Source organism: Zootoca vivipara, chromosome 2 (assembly GCF_963506605.1).
Source record: "Zootoca vivipara chromosome 2, rZooViv1.1, whole genome shotgun sequence".
Taxonomy (NCBI): Eukaryota; Metazoa; Chordata; class Lepidosauria; order Squamata; family Lacertidae; genus Zootoca; species Zootoca vivipara.
The window spans coordinates 93,494,854-93,517,205 of NC_083277.1; the positions used below are offsets into that span (position 1 = coordinate 93,494,854).

Genomic DNA, 22,352 nt, shown 5'->3' on the forward strand with positions numbered 1-22,352 from the left:
ACCCCCCTTTCCATATGCACAAATAGTAAGTCAATGATCAAAAGTCAACAAGGCACCCGAGGTTAATATGCTTAATACGTTTCCCGGGCCTCGGATGAACTTCCTTCCTCTCCCGATTCAAACCAGAGTCACACCCGTTCCCTGACCCTTGCTCCGCTCCGGCTGGCGCTTCTTGCACCGCTACCCGAAGATCCGGAGAAACTCGGCCGTCCCTCCCACCCCCCAAGCCCGGCTACCGACAGAGCCAGGCTCCTCCTCCCTGGGCAAGCGGCGCTGCTGTCTCTGCCCGCCAAACCCGATCCGGGGGATCCCTTTCAGCGCCGCCCTTCGTTGCCCAGCAGCGGGGCCATGATCTCCGCCCCGGTCGCGCTCTTGCACCGCGCTGGGGGCCGCCTGCTGCTCCGCCGGGCTGGGCTCAGCCGAACCTCCTGGGCTCGCAGGTACCGGACCGTGCAGGCGAGAGGCGCCGCTTTCCCACCCTCTCGGCCCCGGGGGACTTCTAGATCCGGACTGGCGACGTGCGGGTGTTTGTTTACATGCAGATAACAACAAGCCAGCTGGGTTGCTGGCGTCTCCGGGTCTGTTTTGGCTCCCTCCCTGCCTTGTCAGCCCCTGGGTGGCTCCGCAGGGGAGCTTCGGCCCCCCAAATAGCCTTTGCATGGGGGGCGGGGCGGAACTGAACAGGCTTGGCTGCTGCGGGTTACACTGCACGTTGGCGTTGCTTGGCCCAATGCATTTATTCCTGCGCTTTATAAAGTACTAGCCCAGGGGGAAGCGGTGGGTGGCGATGTGGTTTCGCTTTGGGGCGCCACCCCTTCCCCTACAGAAGAGCATGGCATGTGCAGAGCCCTCTTCTCCGCCCCCTCGTCCCGCCCCCCCTGCAGACATAGACGGAGAGCTTTGCTCACTCCCACCCAGTCTCTCAGACCCCCTTTTGCCCCCATGTACTGATCCAGTAAGTAGAACAGGGGCGGGAGCCGGTGGCCCTCTAGAAGTGTTGTTTGGACTACAGCTCCCATCACCCCATCCTCACACCATTGCCATGGGGCTGATGGGAGTTGGAGTCAGGCAGCGTCCGGAAGGCACCAGGTTCCCCAGTCCTGCAAATAGAGGAGGTTTGAGCAAAACGGCGCTTTTGAATTTCTGCCCGACCCTTCAGTATTTTTTCTGAGGGGCTCCATGGCTGGTTTCCTGTCTGGTTCTGCTTTTTGTTGCAGTTTTCGTTTGCTCTGCCGTGCTTACTGCAGATTTATCCGCGGGTCTAACTATTAGAGCGCAGAGAACATTTCAGTTTCTCTTTCCGCCGTCGCGCTTCATTGCATTGTTGTTGTGTTTACAGTTCCTGCTGCTCCCAGATCTGTAGCCACCTACTGGTACCTATCGCTTGCTGTACTGTACTGTAATATGACACTTGGATCTTGTGCTATACATCCACTGCACTCCATCATATTACACATTCGCACATGCTCTGAAGGAATATATTTATAGAGACTGTTGCTCTCTCTAAGTGGCCAGCTTAATCACTTGGAGAGAGAGTGGAGTACTGCAGAGGTTTCACCAGGCATCCCCAAACTCTGCCCTCCAGATGTTTTGGGACTACAACTCCCATCACCCCTAGCTAACAGGACCAGTGGTCAGGGATGATGGGAATTGTAGTTCCAAAACATCTGGAGGGCTGAGTTTGGGGATGCCTGGGTTTCACCCTATGATGGCTAGTTTCCACAGCTTTTAATACCTTCAGCTCAATTTTTTCATTATGTGGCACAGTCTTAATTGGAGATTTTTTCTGGACTGCAAAGCTGACTTCGAACGTTTTCAGGATTCCAAGATCCTTGTATCATCTTTCACCCCCCACACCCACTTAAAGCGTCTTGACCTCAGAATTGCAAGGCCTTTTTTGGTTATGTAACTCAAAGATCATGGTCTCTGCCCTCCATGGGGCCTTTAGGATCAAGCAGCCTTTCTCAACCTTGGGTCCCCAGATGTTTTTGGCCTACTCCCATCGTCTCTGACCACTGATCCTGTGAGCTAGGGATCATGGGAGTTGTAGGCCAAAAACATCTGGGGACCCAAGGTTGAGAAACAGATTCTAGGCAAATGGACGTAGCTGTGCAGGAACATGCAGTTTCATCCCCCAATTTTAATCTGATGTTTTGCCTAAAACAAAGTCCTGTTTATAGCCACTAGTCACTTGCTTTTCCTGACTTTGGCAACATTTCCCAAGATTCACCCGTTCTTCTCTCTGTAGTAAAATTTAAGCTGGTTCCTATGAACCCAGAGAAATGGATCCTGCCCAGGGAGAGCCCAAGGATCCAGGCAAACAGACGAATTTAAGCGTCTCCTGCCTACCAAATAACAAAGACCAAAGGGCCATTCCATTGTCACGGGTGGGACACTTGGACCATGTTTTTTGGTATTCACACATGTGTAAGAATGTAAATATACATAAAAATTAACAACCAAAATTTGAACTATGTTCTTAATAAGATACTGAACATTTTACTAATTTTTTATTATTTTTATGGATATTTTTGACAATTTTATTAAATGTTAAAGTATTGTCACGGGTGGGACAAAAAAAGGACACGGAGCTTGAGATAAGTTTGATTTATGGAAAAACTCTGTGAGTTGGGAGGTGAATCAATTATAAACTCAGCATATCTGTTTAAATCAATGTTTATTGGTTACAACTATGCAATCAGAAATTTAGGTTAAGAAATTTAATGATACAAAATTAAGGAAAAAATGCTGTCACGGGTGGGACAATGAAATGTCACGGGTGGGACGCGTCTGGCATACACTTGATTTAACATACAATTAAGGTTGTTAAAAATGGAATAATTACAAAAAAACCTTTTGCTATTACTATACTTACTATCTACTATAGCCTACAAAGTATAATGTTGTATTTACTAAAATTAAAATCTATTTAAAAAATATTTTCTTCTAGTCCATCTCTGGGCCAATTAACCACTTTCAAACACATCTACATTTTCAGTAAATTCATAAAAAATGTTCCTTCTGACTCGTTTAACATTAGGTTGGGGTAAGATACTAAGAATATGTTCAAACTGCACATATGATATGTCTTTTTCATCAACTTGAAACAGCTTTCCAGAATTGTTAACTGCTCGCATACACATCACCTTGACTTCTCCATCATCTTCAACATTACTTTGGCATATTGCAGCATATCTATATTTAGTAGGCCTGGTTCTTTGTCTTTTTGTAGTTGCTTCAAATTCAACTAAAACATATGTCCCAATAGTCACTCCATCAACGAACGGCTTCACTCCAACCACCGGCACATCTGTTTCATTTGTACAACTTGCTACACCATCTTGTTTTTCTGTGTCACTATCAGAATCTCTGTAAACATCAGAAACTTTTAACTTGAACAGTTCTGTGAAGACTACGTGGGTGGACTTTTGAAAAGAAGGTCCATAAACTAAACTTCTTTTGTCTTTAGCTTTAAAAAAATGGTTGGACTGCACGTTTGGAATCTTCCTCACCAAAGTCCAGCGCTCATCTAGCATCGCCATATTTGCACTGATATCAGTAGGTGTTAAAAGGACAAACTTCACTCTCGGTACTGCTTTTTCAGCACATTTAACAAAATCTGATGCTGAATTGATTACTACTCTCCTTTGTTTCACTGCATTCCAAACTGCTTGCTTAGTTAATCCACCAATCCCATCCACGGCACCCTTGCCGTGGGATGTAGCAAAAAAAACCCATTCCCCATCAACACCAAAGTCTTCAGGCATAAAACACAGATTGGACAGTGTGTACTTATTTTTGAACTGACCAGCACACCCATCAGAAAAGATTTTGACCTTTGTCAGTCTGTTAAATTCTTTCTTAAGTTCTTCAATTATGGCTTTTAGGCATGCATATACTGAGTATTTGTCGTGGGTTAAGTGATCCAAAACCACGGCAAAAGAACGTACTTTGCCTTGAGTCCAAGCGCAACCAGTAAATACTGTGATTTGGTTGTGGGTCCAGTGTGCACTTTGGATTTCATCTTGCGATGTTGCCAAATAGTTTTCAGCAAAATCCACTTGAAGAATCACCTCATCATCAGCTACTGTGTCCTTCATATTTTTGAAAGCTTTAGCTTGTAATCGCTTTACAAAGAAGTGCTTCTTAAATTTACTAAATTGATTTTGTAGCTCATTGACAGCTTCTTCTATGGTTCCTTTTGCTTCAAAAACCTTAGGCCGGCTAGAACAGTCATCTTTCCATTGCTTCCAGAAAATCTCAGACGACATGTTTAAGTCTTCATCAATTAGGGTGTGCAAATTAAGTACACACTTTTTGCATTCACCATTCATGCACTTTTCATTTTCCAAATCACAACAAGTAAGGCTCAAAAGATCAGAATGTGTGGAAGGAAAAAAAATGTCTTTCCTACTTATGGCTTCAATTAGGAAATTGAAATTAGCGTGGTATTTGCAAACGCAAACATTGTGTGGCATTTGAGAAGCTAAGTCAATATTTTTAGGCCTCAGTTCATAAAATTTTGATTTGCTGATTTCAACTGTTGGGTTATCAATCTTAAATAAGGCATAGGCCTCTTGGACTGTCATATTCATATGCCGCTTTTGGATTTTGATTCTTTTTCCACTTGTTGGATCTTTAATAGATTTGACATCCTTAATTCCTGGTGCCTGCCTGCTAATATCATCTGAATTATAAAACCCATGGACCTTTGCGATATTATCTTGTGAAATAATAGAACTTTTGGTGTTCTGTTTAGGGCTTTTATCAAATAGTGTTTTTGACGCTTGAGGTGAACTCTCATACACAAGCTTTCGTAACACGGCTATTCTTTTCCGTGGACTTAATGGCAACACTCTTTTAACTTTGGTAACAGCCTTTCCAAGAGATTGTGGGCATTTAAATGACCCAATCTCTGGAATAGTAGTGTCGCCAATTGGCCTAGATTCTTTTTCTTTTATCTTTTGTCTGTACTTTCTTTTGCACTCAGTTTCTTTCCGTCTGTATTCCATAAGTGATTTTGCAGACAAATTCTTTACCAACTTCATCTTTTCTCGCCTCTTCTTATCTCTGACCCTCTCCTTTTCTTTGAAGCTTTCACATTTGTTTTTATCTTGTTTTAGTTTTTCACGCAGCTTTCTCATACGTTCTGCAGATGTAGTCTTTCCCATTTTGTGTATTGATTCAAAGGTTATATTATCTTTATTACTGTATGTATTCGCATTAGGGTAAAGTAACGGTAACTGCCTTTATGTTCCAGAAGGAACAGCTACTATTGGTTCATTCAAGCAGCTGCATTTGGCTCCTTAGTCTTATTGGTTTCCACCAAAAGGCAGCTTTGTGATTGCTTGAGATTGTTCCCTCCAAAATGTATCTCTTTCTAGCTAGTTCCCCTCTCCTCAGTCCCTCAGTCTTGTTTGCCAGAATAAAGAATTATTACATGAGGAATCTGTCTCCTGTCTGCAGAGAGCTGAAATCACTTGCTGAAATCACTAACTCAAGCTACAACAGTTAGCAACCTAATAAAACAAGCTGAAAACTGTCACGGGTGGGACAGAAAAAAATTATTAAAATTTCATGGTGTTTACATTAATTAACTGCATTTTTATTATTGATAGGTGTGTTATACTCTAATACATACTCCCACAATAAAACAAACATAACCTATAAATTAGTTTTATCACAAAATAAACTTTTGTACCTTTTGCTGTCACGGGTGGGACACTGAAACAGCATCCCATTCAATAATAAAAATAAAATAGAAATAACTTACCTATTTAAAATTTTTCAAGTCCAATGTGTAGACAAAGTTATTCACTTTAATAATATACCAACAATGACAACCACAATTTTTGTTTATCTTTAAAAAATAATGCCAACCTAAATGAACAGAATTAAGCTACACAATCAGAAAAGTGATACTGAAACTTCAAGCTCAAATTTCTCATGAAAAAAATAATTTCAAATTCTTTTTTCCTTTGGAATATTGAACTTTAATATGTTTAGTTAATGAAACTATAAGTAAAATAAGTATATTTTAAAAATAATTTTTTTCTTATCAGGCTCATTTTTCACGGAATGGCCCCAAACCAGGACATACGAAGCAAGGCACTTTTATTTTCGCTGTTGCAACAGGGTCCTTCCTCTCACTCAGGAGAACAAGGAAGGAACCCCAAACAAAGATGTCTTGTGCTTAAAAAGAGATTTGAAATTGGTTTCAGCCCACCCCCCAGAAGCATCATCCATATGTCACAGAAGGGGTGTAGCCCAAGACCCCCCCTCCCTAGATTCATCATAGGTACATCATGAAAGGGGAGGTCTGGTGGCAGTAATCTGAGCATCCTGGACCCTGCCCCCTGCCCCCAAAACCTAATCAACAAAATTGAGAGATATTTACATTTCCCTGTTTCCCAGCCAAGTTAATCACACCCTTTTGTCTGGCAGTCAGGTATCAGGATGCCAGGGTTATCACTTTAATTCCTGAGACAATGAGAAGGTTCCCCCCACCCCCCTTCTTCCTTGCAGAGGAACACCTGGTCAGAGAGAGAGTCAAAATGGTGTCAGAAAGGCCTGTCTTCCTGTGCTGCTTCAGACATGTGCCTGTACTGTACATTCATGTACATGTTTTATGAACAATTATTATATATATATATATATGACCTCAAGATTCTTATAACATCTCATTCGTACAAATTTTATTGATTACATTAAAGACAGTAATACTATAAAGAGTTAACTGTAAGTATGAATATATTCCATACCCATTTTGCAAAATAATATGTAACTTAATACAGTATGATGGTGTATCCCTATTCATACATTCAGATGAAGACACCTGTTTGTTAAGTGCACAAGGTCCTTTTTAAAAAGGTGTATACATGTAAAACACCTGAGGTTTAGACCTAAAACATGACACATATAGCCTTAAGATATATCCTATGAGATATATAATATAGTGTTGAGTCTCCCGAAATACTTTAAAGTGGTCTCCGTATTTGCTTCATTCCTTTCAAAGGAGCTGAACTGAAGCTTTTCCAAGACTGCGCTTGCTCCACTCTCTGCAGGAAAAGTGAATTCCGATTGGTTAGACACAAATCACGTTTCCGGAATGTGGGTGGAGTCAACACTATTTTGAAAATCCGCATCTCTGGTGTGGTTTCCTTGTGATGGCAAGGGTAACCAAGTGACTTTAAGGAAGAGACGAGAGAGGCTTCCTGGTCAAATTTTAAATAGAAGCAACAGCAGGGAGTCTGCAAGGCGTTTTCTACTTAACTGTGTTTAACAGAACTATGATTGTTCTGAAATGTGAGATCTATTTGCATTAAGTGAAGTTGTGCTGCTTTAGAAATAACGGATATCTGAATATAAGGGATGTGTGGCAGCTTTAAAGAGGAGACAGCTTGATGTCGTAGTCCAGTTTGGTTGTGTACCTTCAATTTCCTGTGGGGCTGTTTGCTCTTAGAACTCTCCTTTAGATCTCAACTGTAACTTCAGGAACTGGTACCTGAATTTGCTTTGCTTTCTTCATCCCTCTCCATTCCCTTTTCCTTTCGTACTGTGCCTATTAGACTGGAACGGTCTTACCTTTTAATCTATGCACAACGCTTTTAAACACAGTATAATTGATAACGTTGGGACGCAGGTGGCGCTTTGGGTTAAACCACAGAGCCTAGGGCTTGCCGATCAGATGGTCGGCGGTTCGAATCCCTGCGACGGAGTGAGCTCCCGTTGCTCTGTCCCAGCTCCTGCCAACCTAGCAGTTTGAAAGCACGTCAAAGTGCAAGTAGATGAATAGGTACTGCTATAGCAGGAAGGTAAACAGCGTTTCCGTGTGCTGCTCTGGTTCGCCAGAAGCGGCTTTGTCATGCTGTCCACATGACCTGGAAGCTGTACGCCGGCTCCCTCGGCCAATAATGCGAGATGAGCACCGCAACCCCAGAGTTGGACATGACTGGACCTAATGGTCAGAGGTCCCTTTACCTTACTTTAGAATCAAGACATTCCTGGGCCAAGGAATTATGAGCATGTGGCCTATTGCGAGTGCATTATAGTAACATACGACAGAGATAACAATTTGGGGGAAATGTATATGTTGGTGGAAAGCTTGGGAGCAATAAAGAGGAGATGCGTTTGTGGATGGTCTTGTAAATTGAGGCGTGTGAGGGAGAGAGGGAGGGAGGGTGAGTGGTTCTGTAGGGCTTTAGGGAAGAGATACTCCCAGCTCTACCTGCAGATGCCGGGACTTCTGCATGTCTTGCGCTATAGCCAAAGTTTGCTGCAATCAACCAAAGCTGGTAAAAAAAAGAAAGGTAAAGGACCCCCAGACGGTTAAGTCCAGTCAAAGGTGACTATAAGGTTGTGGCTCTCATCTCGCTTTCAGGCCGAGGGAGCTGGCGTTTGTCCACAGACAGCTTTCCAGGTCGTGTGGCCAGCATGACTAAACCGATTCTGGTGCAATGGAACACTGTGATGAAAACCAGAGGACATGAAAACACCGTTTACCTTCCTGCACGGCCTATTTATCTACTTGCACTGGCGTGCTTTCGAACTGCTAGGTTGGCAGAAGCTGGGACAGAGCAACGGGAGCTCACTCCATCGCAGGGATTCGAACCGCTGATCGGCAAGCCCCAAAAGCTCAGTGGTTTAGATCACAGCACCACCCGCGTCCCTTTTACCAAAGCTGGTATTGTGAACCTAACATGAGAAAATCCCTGTCATGCAGCAGCTGAATCGCTGGACAAGGAGAGACACTTTTCCTTCAGCTGTGGCACAGCTCCCTCACAACCACAGCAACACTTGCTGCCATAGGCCTCCTCCAAGAGGGAGCTCCACCCCAAGGGAGGTTCTGTGCCTGAAGTCAACAGGCATGGTCTACCTTGGGGTTGGCAGCAGGCCCTTGTGGATAGCCCCAAGCTTCAGTTTCATTGCTCGCAGTCCTAGGCTTGCTTCTTCAGACAGAGAAGCCTACATTGTTTACTAATATAATGCAGACCAAGTCTGTGCAGATGCTGAGAGGTGTGTCAGCCTCACAGAGAGGCCTGGCCCTGGAGCTAATCCAGATCTCAGCACCATGGGGATTAGCCTAGCTAATAGCCTTCTGTCTGCGTTTGGTGTTGCAGATCTATACAACTGAGAGCAGCTTTGGCCATGGCCACGGGTGGGAAGGGCAGCCAGTCTAGCGTTGCTCGTCCCACGAACCGTCTGATCCACGAGAAGTCTCCTTACCTCCTTCAGCATGCCCATAACCCTGTTGACTGGTAAGAGATGCTTTCTTTTCATGGGCTCAGAGGAGGGAGGCATGTTGGGTGGGCTTTAGGGAAAACAAACTCGGAATTTCATGGATGCGTTTCTGCAGGAAATAGAGCCTTCCTCTCCCACTCTCAACTGCTCCCAAGCCTCCACCTCATTTCGCCTTTGCTTCTACATGCTGATCTCTGACCTCTTTCAGTCTCCCCCTAAACCAGGGGTAGGCAACCTAAGGCCCAGGGGCTGGATCTGACCCAATCGCCTTCTCTATCTGGCCTGCAGACGGTCTGGGAATCAGCGTGTTTTTACATGAGTAAAAGGTGTCCTTTTATTTAACATGCATCTCTGGGTTATTTGTGGGGTCTGCCTGGTGTTTTTTTACATGACTAGAATGTGTGCTTTTATTTAAAATGCATCTCTGGGTTATTTGTGGGGCATTGGAATTTGTTCATATTTTCCCCCAAAATATAGTCTGGAAAAGGTTGCTGACATCTGCCCTAAACAGTCTGTTTTCAGGAAGCTTTTTCCTTAACACTTTCTGTAGTCTCATCCTCTACTGAAACAAAACTTGGGAATGTATATTATGAATATTTGTTTGCATAACTACCCCCACTAAACAGATGTTTGAAAACATTATTATTATTATTATTATTATTATTATTATTATTATTATTATTATTATTCAGACAGACGTTTAAGGTGTGATTTTTCCATTGTTTGAATGATCTTTTATGGTACTCAGTCCTTGCTGCTGCTATTTTGAGTTCCGGTTAACATTGTCCTTAAAAAAAATTGTATATGATGATCTCTCTTACTGTACACTGCGTTGAGTATATCTGCTTATAGAAATGTAGGGCATAACTGAAATGAATGCACACACAACTAATAAGTGAGTTATGTGACGTTTGTTTGGCTTTGGGCGCTGACTTCATACCCTGAGCTGAGTACACAAACTTACAATGCTACTGAAGATCAGAAACATGTTGTGCTTTATTTTTCAAGGCTTAAGCTCCCTCTCTGACTGCACTGAAACTGTTATATCATGGCTTAGTAAGCCTTTTTGCCTGCTCACAAAACCTCATGGCTCCTGCCCTTGTGAGAAGGGACTTGTGGGCAGAAGGCTTGTTCCAACTCAGTTGAGATGTGAGCATCCACACCTGTTCCATGTTCTGCAATACTTCTGCAGTTTTGACTATGGAACTAGAGCCTCTAAATCTGCTGTTGTACAACTTGATCCCCCAAAAGTGCCCGCAGAATCGAAGTGAGATGCTTCCTATAGTTGTTCAACACCCAGAGAGCTACATCTAATTACTAGTGGTCTATGGGGATTTAAAACCAACGATCCTAATTAAGTACAGCTAGTCTTGTGCCAAATGATCCTCAACAGCAACACACACACAAAAACCCTAACATGCTTAGGCTAGGAGATCAGCCAGGTGTTTCGGCCTCCACAGCTGGGTGTGGTTATAGGTAAAAGGTAAAGGTAAAAGACCCCTGGATGGTTAAGTCCAGTCGAAGGGGACTATGGGGTTGCGACGCTCGTCTCGCTTTTCAGGCTGAGTGAGCTGGCGTTGGTCTGCAGAAAGCTTTCCAGGTCATGTGGCCAGCATGACTAAACCGCTTCTGGCACAACGGGACATCGTGACGGAAACCAGAGCGCACGGAAACACCGTTTACCCTCCCGCTGCAGGATAGATACCTATTTATCTACTTGCACTGGTGTGCTATTGAACTGCTAGGTTGGCAGAAGCTAGGACAGAGCAACGGGAGCTCACTCGGTCGCAGGGATTTGAACCGCCAACCTTCTGATCAGCAAGCCAGCCCAAGATGCTCAGTGGTTTAAACCACAGCGCCACCCTTTTGTTTGTGGTTATAGCAGTGTAGCATACACATCATCTACGGACATAGTGGCAACTGAAAAGACCTTGTGTGTAATGGGAAGGATCAGGATTTAACCAATGAACTGCTTAAAATCAACTGCTTGCATTAAATATGGGCATATTGATTTGAGTGATTATAGACATAAATCCTGGCATATTTCTCCTCATTCTCTTCCCCTCAGGTATCCTTGGTGTCAGGAAGCCTTTGATAAAGCAAAGAGAGAAGATAAGCTGATATTTCTATCTGGTAACAGATTAACTTCTTCGTTTTATGCTACCCCTATGAAATATACTCGGAGTCCTGTGGTGACTTCATGCTCTTTATTGCAGCTTGTAAAACAGTGAATGAAATGCCCCCCAAACCTCAGGCTTTTATATGCATTATTTACACAATGAGGATCGTCTGATTGGCTGATTCTGCTTCCCTCCTGGAGCCTGATTGGTTCTTCTCCTGCAAGCCAATCATTTGTTGCATTCTAGGATCCTACTTGCCTACTGTTCTAGGATACAGGCTTAGTACATAACACCCTACACACACATTTACAACTTTAAAAAGCACATGCACATATCTGTGAGTTCTTAAAAGCATGGAGAAGAATGTCTCCTTCTCCTTCTCATTTTAAGTTTACTCCACTCTTCAGCTGAAAATGCTCCCAAGTGGCTGACATATAAATGGAAAAGCAGCAGCGAGGAAACAACCCCTCCTTTCAAGCTTAAAAGACATGACATGAAAGGAAAAAGGGATGGGGAGGGAGAAGAGGAAAACAAGCAGACTTCAGCACCAGCTCTGATAGTTACAGTTCTTGTAGCAACCAGCTGGCATGGAGGCTGCCCAGGTAGCCTGGCAGAATGGCGATTGGTAGGTTTCAGTTGAGGAACAGCCAAAGGCAGCTGGTCTCTCAGCAGGGCCCATGAAATAGCCTTGCTTCTCTCCCTTCCATCTGCTGCAGCCTGACAGAATGTGACAATGCTTACACTTGAAAACTGCTTGAAGCATGAAACAAATGTTTGCGCTTGGAGGAATAAATGTTGTCCAAATTGGGTCCTCATCTGCTGGGTGCTCCCTTGCTTTCCATAAGATGCTTTCTGGGAGAAGGCAGGGCAATATTTTTCCTGGGCTTGTAGTTTGCATCCGCAAAGAAGAGCACAGGAAGTACTTGTGAGGATAAGCTGCTCAGCCTACCCACCTTGTGAAGCTCATAAATTTACTAGTGGAGGAGCAGATCTGGGAATTGCTCCAATTTGCAGTTTCAAGCAGATGGGGATTTGGAGCTTGGGTGAAGATACACGTTAGAGTAATACTGGGAGTCTTGGATTTCTTCTTTTCAGCAATTCTAACAGCACAGGGCTATGCATGTTTACTCAGAAATAAGTGTGCAGAGGAGTGGAATCTAAAAAGATTTCTTCCCCTCTCCTGAACTCCTGCTTTTTGAATTTACATTATAAGCAACTAAACTTATAGAAGTTTACTATAGAATAGGGATAACCCTCCAAGTATTGTATGACTGTAACTCCCATAATCCCTTGCCATTGGCACTGCTGGCTGGGAATCATGGGAATTATAGTCCAACAACATCTGGAGGTCACCACATTGGCTACGACTGCTATAGAAACATCTCCTTAGACATTCTCAGTTGCTTGTTCCTCTATTTCCCAGGCTAGAAGTGTTCTAGTTACGTTCTTCCAAAACAGGCATCCCCAAACTTCAGTCCTCCAGACATTTTAGACTACAATTCCCATCTTCCCCGACCACTGGTCCTGTTAGCTAGGGATCATGGGAGTTGTAGGCCAAAACATCTGGAGGGCCGCAGTTTGGGGATGCCTGTTCCAAAAGGTCACTTTGCTGGGGTTTAGAAGCCTTGCATCGTTTATAGCCAACATTGAGCCATGAAAGGGCAGCTCTCCGTTTGTACATCCAGGTCCCACTAGCAAAATGCTTGTTATAGGAAAATTCACTTATCCAAACATGAAGAATTAGTACTCAAACTTTGCTACGCGGATTGCAGATTCAGATATCCAAACAGCTGGACTTGTGTGTAGTACTGCAAACAATTAAGCAGCCTTAAATAAGCATTACCTTTTGTGTTTTGCTGGTGCACGGCAGCTGTTTTGCCAGAAACCATGGTTGGGAAGGAAGGGGGTGAGATCAGACAAAACAAGAGAGCGTTTCCCCCTTCCATGTTTGCCTTTTGCAAGGTTTCAGAGGGTTTTATCCTCATTTTGGGGTCAGAATTTTGTGGCTCACAATGCATTAGTAATTCCCCCTTAGGAATAAATGGAAATCGTCCATTCGTTAGATCGATGCTCACCGAACAATCAATCTCCTGAGAATGCATTGTGTTTGGATCGCAAAACCTGTGTGCTTTCTGCTAACGCAGGCACGACCACTGTGGTGCCCTTCAGACGAGGTCATGCTACAACTCTCTTCTGCCCCAGCCAGCAAGTCTAGTGATCGGGGATGATGGGAGTTGTAGTACACCAAGGTTGGCTAGCCCTTTCTTAAACCCAACTCCTTGTCCTAGCCTGCTGAGTTGCTTGAATTACTTTTTTTACTGAGTTACTTTTCTGTTTTGAGTTTTCTTGCCCCCCCCCCCTCCCTGGGTACAGCAAGGCCTTCTCCTTCGGCGAGCCTTTCTTTAATCGCCAGCGTTTGTTTTCAGTTGGCTACTCGACCTGTCATTGGTGCCACGTGATGGAGCAGGAATCCTTCCAGAATGAAGAAATTGGCCAGATACTGAACGACAACTTTGTGTGCATCAAGGTGGATCGGGAGGAGCGGCCGGATGTCGATAAAGTCTACATGGCCTTTGTGCAGGTGGGGAGAAGGAACGAGCAGAGTGAACGGAAGATGACTCTGTTGCTCCCAGAGGCAGATGTTGAAGGGAGCCATATCTTTCCCCCCTTTGCAGGCAACCAGCAGTGGCGGAGGTTGGCCCATGAGTGTGTGGCTAACACCGGATCTCAAACCATTTGTAGGCGGGACCTATTTCCCTCCCGAGGATGGAATTTACCAGGTTGGCTTTCGGACCGTTCTGCTTCGCATCCTAGAGCAGGTATGGAGTCCGCCATCCAGGGTCATGGGATAGGTTGAGGTCCTCACTGGAGCAGCACATTGGGGGCCACACTATATTCGTTCCCATAGTGCCAGGCGTCAGGGAATCCAATCTCCCCATGGTAGGCTGCCGGGAATAGATAGGACAGGGAAAGTTCTTACCAGTGTCTTTTATTCAATATTCACAGAGAGAGGCTTGGAAATGCAGCCTCTTGGTGTAAAGGGTGTTGCTCTGAGTAAATCTCCACCTCCCCCTTCTCTCCACTTCCTCAATCGTCAACAGCACAACCCACCTTACAGTGGCCGCTTAGGGTCATTTGTCTCCAAGCCCTTTGCTTTCAGTGCCTGTTGGGTTCTGGGAGAAGTGGGGTCTGGAATGCTTTCTAGTGATAACATGTCAGCCAGCTGCTCCGGCTCTGCCTCCTCCTCTCCCATTATTTCCCAACTTTGCTCTTCATCTGCCTCTGAGCTATGACCTCCGGAAAACCACTGTTGTAAATCTATACTGTCTTCCTCTTCCCTGGAAGGATCAGGCTGGGGAGGCGGTCTCCACCACTCCTCCTCTGTCCAGTCCCTGACACATAGTGGCTTGTGTGCTGGGGCAAAGCCCCAGAGCTGTCTTCCTGATGCTGGCACTGCTGTGTTTCATCTGTGCAGGGTGACACCAGCAGAGCCCAATCAGACACCCCCCCCCCCCGTGCATTTGTGCAACCCTGTCCTTGCCCCTGCCTTGCCCCAGTCTGCTCAGGTAAGCTGCAGTGCTGTCAGAAGAGTGGCTGTGCCCCAAACACACCAGCCACTTCTGGCTGGGACTGAACTTTTTGTCTAAAGGCTTTTTAGAGCAGGGGATGCAAACTGATTTTGTCATTTTGGGGGTGAGTGTTCAGCGCAAGACGAATTAGGGAGAGAGAAGTTGGTTAATAGGAATTGGCTGACGTCACATTTGCCCAACGTGGATAGAATTTGCTATGGGGTAAGAACAATTGGGCATGAACAATGTTTTTCTCCTTTACAGTCTAGTGTGCGCCCGATGGAAGCATAGTTTTAATTAACGATACGTTGGCAAACATTTTTGCGGCTAAAAGTGTATAAGCAGACATTTGGGGGCCTGTTCTGCGATGCTTCCGTCGTGTGGCAGTGGCAACTGTAATACCATTCAGGGGCCTAGTTCACGCGAGTGGGGAAATGTGGACTCCTAGAGAAGAGAAATGGCCCTTCTGCTGCTGAGCTATACCAAGCCACACTTTGCTTTTGACATGTGAAAACTCCTTTAAAATGGTGGGTGGAAAATGATTGGCACCTCTTCTCTTTTTTGGAGTAGGTAGGTGGTTGTGCGAGGCGAAAGGTGTGAGTGAACACTAGCAAAATGATGACCTGGACTTCTTCCTCTTGCCCCCCACCCCACCCCACCCCGTTTCTTTGCCAGTGGAAGCGAAACAAAACTAGCCTTGTGGAAAACAGCCAGAAAATCCTGTCTGCGCTGTTAGCCAGGACTGACGTCGGTGCTCGGGGGGAGGAAGCACCCCCATCTTCAAAGGAGGTCATGAGCAAATGCTTCCAGCAACTCTCAGAGTCTTATGATGAAGAGTATGGTGGATTCTCGGAGTCTCCCAAATTCCCTACTCCAGGTTAGTCTGAGATCTTCCTGTCTAGCTATCGGAGTAGCACAGGGATGGGGGGGGGGAACCATGTTGTTGGACTCCAACTCCCATCAGTCCCAAGCCAGCAATTGCCCATGGGGTCACAGGAAGGATGGGAGCTGGAGTCCAGGAACACCTGCAAAGCGATTCCCCATCGTAGCCGTAAGAGGAGGCAGCGCTGCATAAGCAACCGGCCAAGGCTCATTAACTTTCCTGCTTCTTTGTATTCTAGTCAACTTGAATTTCCTCTTCTCTTACTGGGCTCTTCACCGGTCAACTACTGAAGGGGCTCGGGCACTGCAGATGGCCCTGCACACCCTCAAGATGATGGCCTATGGTGGGGTTCATGATCACATTGCCCAGGTATGAAGGGGTGAGGGGCAGTGTGAGTTGAGTGGTTTCGTGATTTTCACAAGGGGACTGGCATCCATCCATTCCTTGACATACAAGTTCTGTGTCCATCCACCTGCCTGATTTTGCTCGTTTACTCCATATTCTTTTTCAACTACCCACTTTCAGAGGAAGGAAGGTCTGAGAAAAGGTAATAATAGATGCAGGGTTGCCGTAGGAAACTAAAAATGGCTGGAAAGTGCTGTTGGAAATGGATATAAAGTGTTGCATCTTTCTGAGTTCCAGAGATGTACCCAAGAGATTCTTGGGTTTAACAGCAGGAGGTATTTTACTGAAGAAACTGGTCCAATTCAAAGTCATTTTATATATTTAATCCCATTCATTTGTGTAGGGTCAACCTGGTTATAAACACCATTAGGCGCAGGTCAATTCTGTGTCCAGGGCAGCTGTTTATCAGCTCCATCTGGTACGCAGGCTGAGACCCTACCTGCCCGCGGACTGTCTCGCCAGAGTGGTGCATGCTCTAGTTATCTCTCGCTTGGACTACTGAAATGCGCTCTATGTGGGGCTACCTTTGAAGGTGACCCGGAAACTACAACTAACCCAGAATGCGGCAGCTAGACTGGTGACTGGGAGCAGCCGCCGAGACCACATAACACCAGTCCTGAAAGACCTACATTGGCTCCCAGTACGTTTCCGAGCACAATTCAAAGTGTTGGTGCTGACCTTTAAAGCCCTAAACGGCCCCGGTCCAGTATACCTGAAGGAGTGTCTCCACCCCCATCATTCTTCCCGGACACTGAGGTCCAGCGCCGAGGGCCTTCTGGCAGTTCCCTCGCTGCGAGAAGCCAAGTTGCAGGGAACCAGACAGAGGGCCTTCTCGGTAGTGGCACCCGCCCTGTGGAATGCCCTCCCACCAGAGGTCAAAGGGAACAACAACTACCAGACCTTTAGAAGGCATCTTAAGGCAGCCCTGTTTAGGGAAGCTTTTAATGTTTGATGGAATTCTGTATTTTAATAATACCCATTGTGTATGTTTGTATGTGGTTTATTTTAAAGCCGAATTCCACAGATACACCCAAACTAAATCATGTTGGGTCAGATTCTAGGCAGATATAGAAAGGATAATCTTCTGGAAATCTCTCCAAGGGACAGAGGGGTATCTGCAGCTGGGCCTGTTGTGCATGGCCTGCTCCTGCTTTCACTTGCATCTAGCAATAAGCGGTGCATAAGGTTCCACAAGATCTCCTCCTCCCTCGTGGATTATGGACATTGCGGCAGTTCTCCTGTGGATAAGCATCACACCACTGCAGGCTTGGTTGGTCTCACTGGCTTCAAATCACCACCAGGTCCACTGACCCCTTTGCTGGATGCCCTCATCTGTTGAATTGACACCTTCCCCTCTCCCAGGCATGGGATATCTGACCGCAGTTACAACTGGGCAGAAGTGACGAGACGTTTCTTCCCCTCTCTCTGCCGCAGGGGTTCCATCGCTACTCCACTGACCAGCGCTGGCATGTGCCTCACTTTGAAAAGATGCTGTACGATCAGGGGCAGCTGGCAGCAGCCTACGCCAAGGCGTTTCAGGTATTTCCTCGGCTCAGATTATTGCCTCAACGATACCCCACAGCCCCCTCCGTAGTAAGGCTGTAATTCTTTGCTGTAATTCACTTGCCCTCTCTGAGCGTGGAAGCCAGTGGCAAAAGCAAGAAGGCCGAGGAGAAGCAGCTTCTGCCAGCACAGCGATTTAGTTGAATACGGCCCTCGCTTCTTAACCTCCTCACATTTTTGGCCTTCCGCTGAGATGACATAGAGGTAAATGTGATTCACTGGCTGAAAAGCAGGAGGTTAGGCGGGAAGAAGACAAATATTTGGCTTCTTGAGGCTGATTCCCGCATCCAGGGACTTGTGCCTTCAGGCAGAGGAGAGGAAAGGGAGATGTTTGTTGCTTTTCTTCATAGGCCATCTTCGTAGGGAGAGGATGGCATTTGGGTGGCAGGCAGGCGGGGGGTTTCCTTTCTTCTTGCAGCTGTTCTTGGCAGTTACATGGCACCTCAGGAGTGTTAACGAAAACCGAGAGCAGCACTTGGGCTTCGTGGAACAGGCGGAGCTTAACAGAGGGTTGTTTGGGGGGAGCGGGGAAGAGAGAAGCGAGAAATGGTTCACACGGGCAAAAGGCTGCTAATGTTTGCACTGTGGCAAGGGTGCCCCGAGATGGGAATAGTTTGCTGCTGCCACTCCCGGGGAATCTCGGACGCCTGCCTCGCTCAGTGCTGCTTTCCACGCAAGAGTTCCGCAAGCAAGCCCAACCACCGCTGTGCTCCTCTTCCTTAGAAATTGGGACGGAGAGCACTTGACAATGGAGAGGAGGTTTCATTTTGTTTCATCCAAGGGGAGCCTTGGTGCTGGAGGGGGGGGGTGGAGCTGGGCAAGCCACACACAACTTACCATGCACACCCTAAGCTAGCCTGCCCTCGAGTGCAATGGAGGACCTTGCCGCGTTGCCAGTGTAGAAGCTTCAGCTGCCAGTCCAGCCAGCTTCTGTATGTGAAATTGTGGGCAGGTGCCATCTTGCCCCTTGCCTCAGGCTGCAGAAAGCCTGTGGGCCCAAAGAGCAGTTTCTCTTCTGGAGCAAGTAGCAGCTTGCAAGGGGGCAGGGAGAATATTTGTTGGGAAAGCAGAGTGATGATGTGTTTGCAGGAGTGGGGTGCATTAAATCAAATTGCTCTCTGGGCCTGGCCCATGTCTGCTCCTTCCTTCCTCCCTCCCTCCCTCCCTCCCTCCCTCCCTCCCTCCCTCCCTCCCTCCCTCCCTCCCTCTCTTTCTTTCTTTCTTTCTGAAACAAATAAATGCGACCATACATGTAATGCATTGTCTAGGATGGTCCTGAGGGAGTCAGCTGTTGGGAGTCACTAAGGTTTCAAACTGTGCCAAGAGTGGCAGTCAACAAAAACTTATATCTCTCAGTGAATATGTGGCTTAGTTGAGGCAGAAGATTTCCCCCACTAGCTTTGGGAATGCTGTGTGTGTGTGTGTAAGGAAATGAACAAGTTGGATCCTTAAAACAATATATTGGTATGGTTTCTGAGGATTAGAAGTTAAGGGTCTCACCATATAAGCCTAATTATGTGCCTTCTGGTTTTACTGTGTCTGACTTGGCACATTTTATATGCTCTCAGTCTCTTTGTGTTTATAATTTAAGCAGAAGCATAAACAACTATGCGTGTTTTGGGGTTTAAAATTCCATTATAACATTTTTTGGATTTATAGTAGTAAATAAATTTTAAGGAGCAATTTCGAGGGGAGGTCTAGTCTTGCAGCATTAGAGTTTCTGGACATTTAATAGCCAATCTGAATTTTGGCAGGCGCAGTGTTTTGGGCTCCTGTGGGACTGTGATGTTACAAGCTGGGCCAGCTGAAATGTTCTCTTCTGCATACCTGTTAAAGATACAGTGCTCCAGTATTGAAGGCTGGCCATCCCTCTCTTAAATGGAAGTAGCGATGCCATTTCATTCCTGCACTGTCTCTTGTGGTGCATTTGATACTGTCTGCAACTCCCCACTCCTGTTTTCCCTCCTGGATCATGCCTACAGCTAATTCCTCTCTGTTGATGTTGAAGGCAGGGCCTTCTCTCTGGTGGCACCTTCCCTGCAGAATAGCCTCCCGGGAGAGTTCTGCCAGGTTTGTTCTGTCGGAGCGCTACAGAGAGTTGTAAAAATATTGTTGTGTGCACCCTAATCTCTGAGCAATGAGAGACTCCAGGGAGTGTGCTTGCCTTGGAATGAAGGTCGCTAGAGACACTGGTGTCTTTAGGACAGGCATCCCCAAACTGCGGCCCTCCAGATGTTTTGGCCTACAACTCCCATGATCCCTAGCTAACAGGACCAGTGGTTGGGGAAGATGGGAATTGTAGTCCAAAACATCTGGAAGGCCGAAGTTTGGGGATGCCTGCTTTAGGATGTATGGCTTTATATGCACAGATATACAACCTGATCATAAGATGGTAGGGCTCACAGCAATAACTCTTCAAACAAATATTGCTTCCTCCATAGATTTCTTTCCTCCACTCCAAAGCTATAGCTTAGCTTTCAGCACAGATAGCCTCTGTGTCTTTTCAGCTCCCAGTTCCAGAGCAGACTAGACAAAAACTAGCTATTGGGCTATTGTTTTCCTACCTGCTATAGGATGTGGCTCCCAGACAGGTGTTGGTGGGAGAGATGAACCTCTCCCGAAAGAGCATCACCAGTCAGTTGTCTCTATGGCAACATACCATAGCCATACTTCACCAACTTTTTAGACATGTAAATGGATGCCTAACAGGCTTGGACAGGCCCATTACCTTAACAAAGAGACTGGTTTGGTCAGTCCCTTCTACTACAAATTCCCACCTTACAGATACAAAACCGCAGGCTTGGTTGGGCACAAAGGCATAGACAAAACCAGCCCCCCCCCCCCCAATCTTATAACAATATTGTTCATTCTTCCAGGCTCTTGTAGGAAGGAGGGGAAGTTGAGGAATGCCTCACTGATTCTGGCGCATATATTTTAGCTGTGTCGTAACATGTTTTGTGAGTTCCTAAGTCATTTAAATCTATTTATAGTCTACAGATGCAATGCTGTGTACTGTTGATTTTAATTGCAAGAGACTTGGAGGGCTCTTGAGGCACATTGGCCAGAGCCACCTCCGGGGGGGATAAATTCCCATGTAGACATCTCTGAGAGCACGCTGGGCACTCTGTAAGAGTCGCTACTGATGTGGTCATGGCTGGAGGTGAGAGCTTTCATGCTGAGCCAGTCTCCCCCTCCACACTAATTTAAATTGCTCATTACCGGGCTCCCCAGATGCAGTTTGAACAGGAATTGCAGCTGTGGAATCCACAAGGGCTTCGAAGCCAGCAAACTACCCATCTGCTGCTTCTCCATCCTGATGATTGGCTTCCCTGCATCCTGAGATAATCTTGGATAGCCCCATTTCACACCCGATCTTCTGCTTCTGGCACCGGGATAGCAACATTCAACTTATTCACCTTTTTAAGAAAGCAGCTTTGAGAGAAATTTACACAAAGGCGGGAGAGTTGTGTCCATCTGTCCCAGATTCTGCAACCGGAAAGCCTAAATCCCGTAAGAATAAATTGTACAGATCAGACAAATAGGAACAGGCAGGTGTAAAGTTCCTGGGTTAATCCGGCTGTGAAATTCAAGTTCTTGCAGATCATTATTGGGTTGTTGCTGTTTTCCCCCGCATAGGTTGGAGTTGGGGGCGGGGGAAAAGGGATCAGTGAAGCATTTGGGGCCAGGATGTGTACAAATTGGACTGGAAATCCATACGGACAGATATCAGTTGCAGGTCCATCAGCTGCACCTATTTTGTTGTCGTTTGTTTCTGAGCTTATAGCAGGGAAATGGTTGTACGCAACGTGCATCTTAGCAGAGCCAAGAAGAGGGCATGTGTCCCTCGCTACCAGTGTCTTTCATTTATTTACTAGGCAACAGCTGCCCCAATGCACTGGGGGCTGAATGACCTGGGCGTGATCCTCCTCAGTATCCAACATTTCTGCTGCACAAAGATGGTTGAGACTGCATTGAGTAGCATTGAGATGCCAATCTAAACTGTATCTTTTGATTCCAGCAATGATGTGTCTATGTGTATCCTGGTCCAGACATGGAGCCCAAGCTAATCCCATTGTGGGTTAATATCTTGTGGCATCCTTCTCTCCCCACCTACCGCATTTGATCTTTAAATCATAAGCTCCCTTTTCCCCACCCCACCCCAATTACATTATCTTTGGAAAGCAATCTTCCTTGTGTCTTAAAACAGATCTCTGGGGATGAATTCTTTGCAGACATAGTTGCAGACATTCTGCTCTACGTTTCCCGGGATCTGAGTGACGGGGTAAGCTTATCATCTCAGGGTCTTGTCTTGCTGCTGTTAAATGTGGGTTGGACTTTGAGTCACTGACATCCATGTGAAACTGATGCAACAGCAGCAGGCTCAGTCCTTGAGTGTAAATATCGTAGCTTTAGCACATCCTCCCACCAAGCCAATCCAGAGCCTTTCCCCATTGTTCCTGTTCATTTTTCCTGGGGCTAAGCTGGGCCTGTTTGGGATCTACGCTTAATGATGTACCCTCTGACAGGCTTAAACAGAAGATAATTTCTTTCAATGTTGAAAATGTCCATGAT

General features: G+C 45.9%; 1 protein-coding gene across 2 annotated transcripts in view; it reads left to right on the forward strand.

The window, feature by feature from the left end:
* The first annotated feature begins 241 nt into the window (after positions 1 to 241).
* SPATA20 (spermatogenesis associated 20) overlaps positions 242 to 22,352 on the forward strand; it is a 58,274-nt gene continuing 36,163 nt past the window's right edge. The window contains exons 1-9 of one of the 2 annotated variants that reach the window (XM_035104363.2): positions 242 to 440; positions 9,120 to 9,257; positions 11,309 to 11,373; positions 13,787 to 13,941; positions 14,036 to 14,179; positions 15,605 to 15,806; positions 16,051 to 16,181; positions 17,652 to 17,756; positions 21,988 to 22,062. In XM_035104363.2, the coding sequence (XP_034960254.2) occupies positions 349 to 440; positions 9,120 to 9,257; positions 11,309 to 11,373; positions 13,787 to 13,941; positions 14,036 to 14,179; positions 15,605 to 15,806; positions 16,051 to 16,181; positions 17,652 to 17,756; positions 21,988 to 22,062 (1,107 nt within the window). In that variant the 5' untranslated portion in view covers positions 242 to 348. The other variant, XM_035104365.2, reaches the window with a different exon arrangement.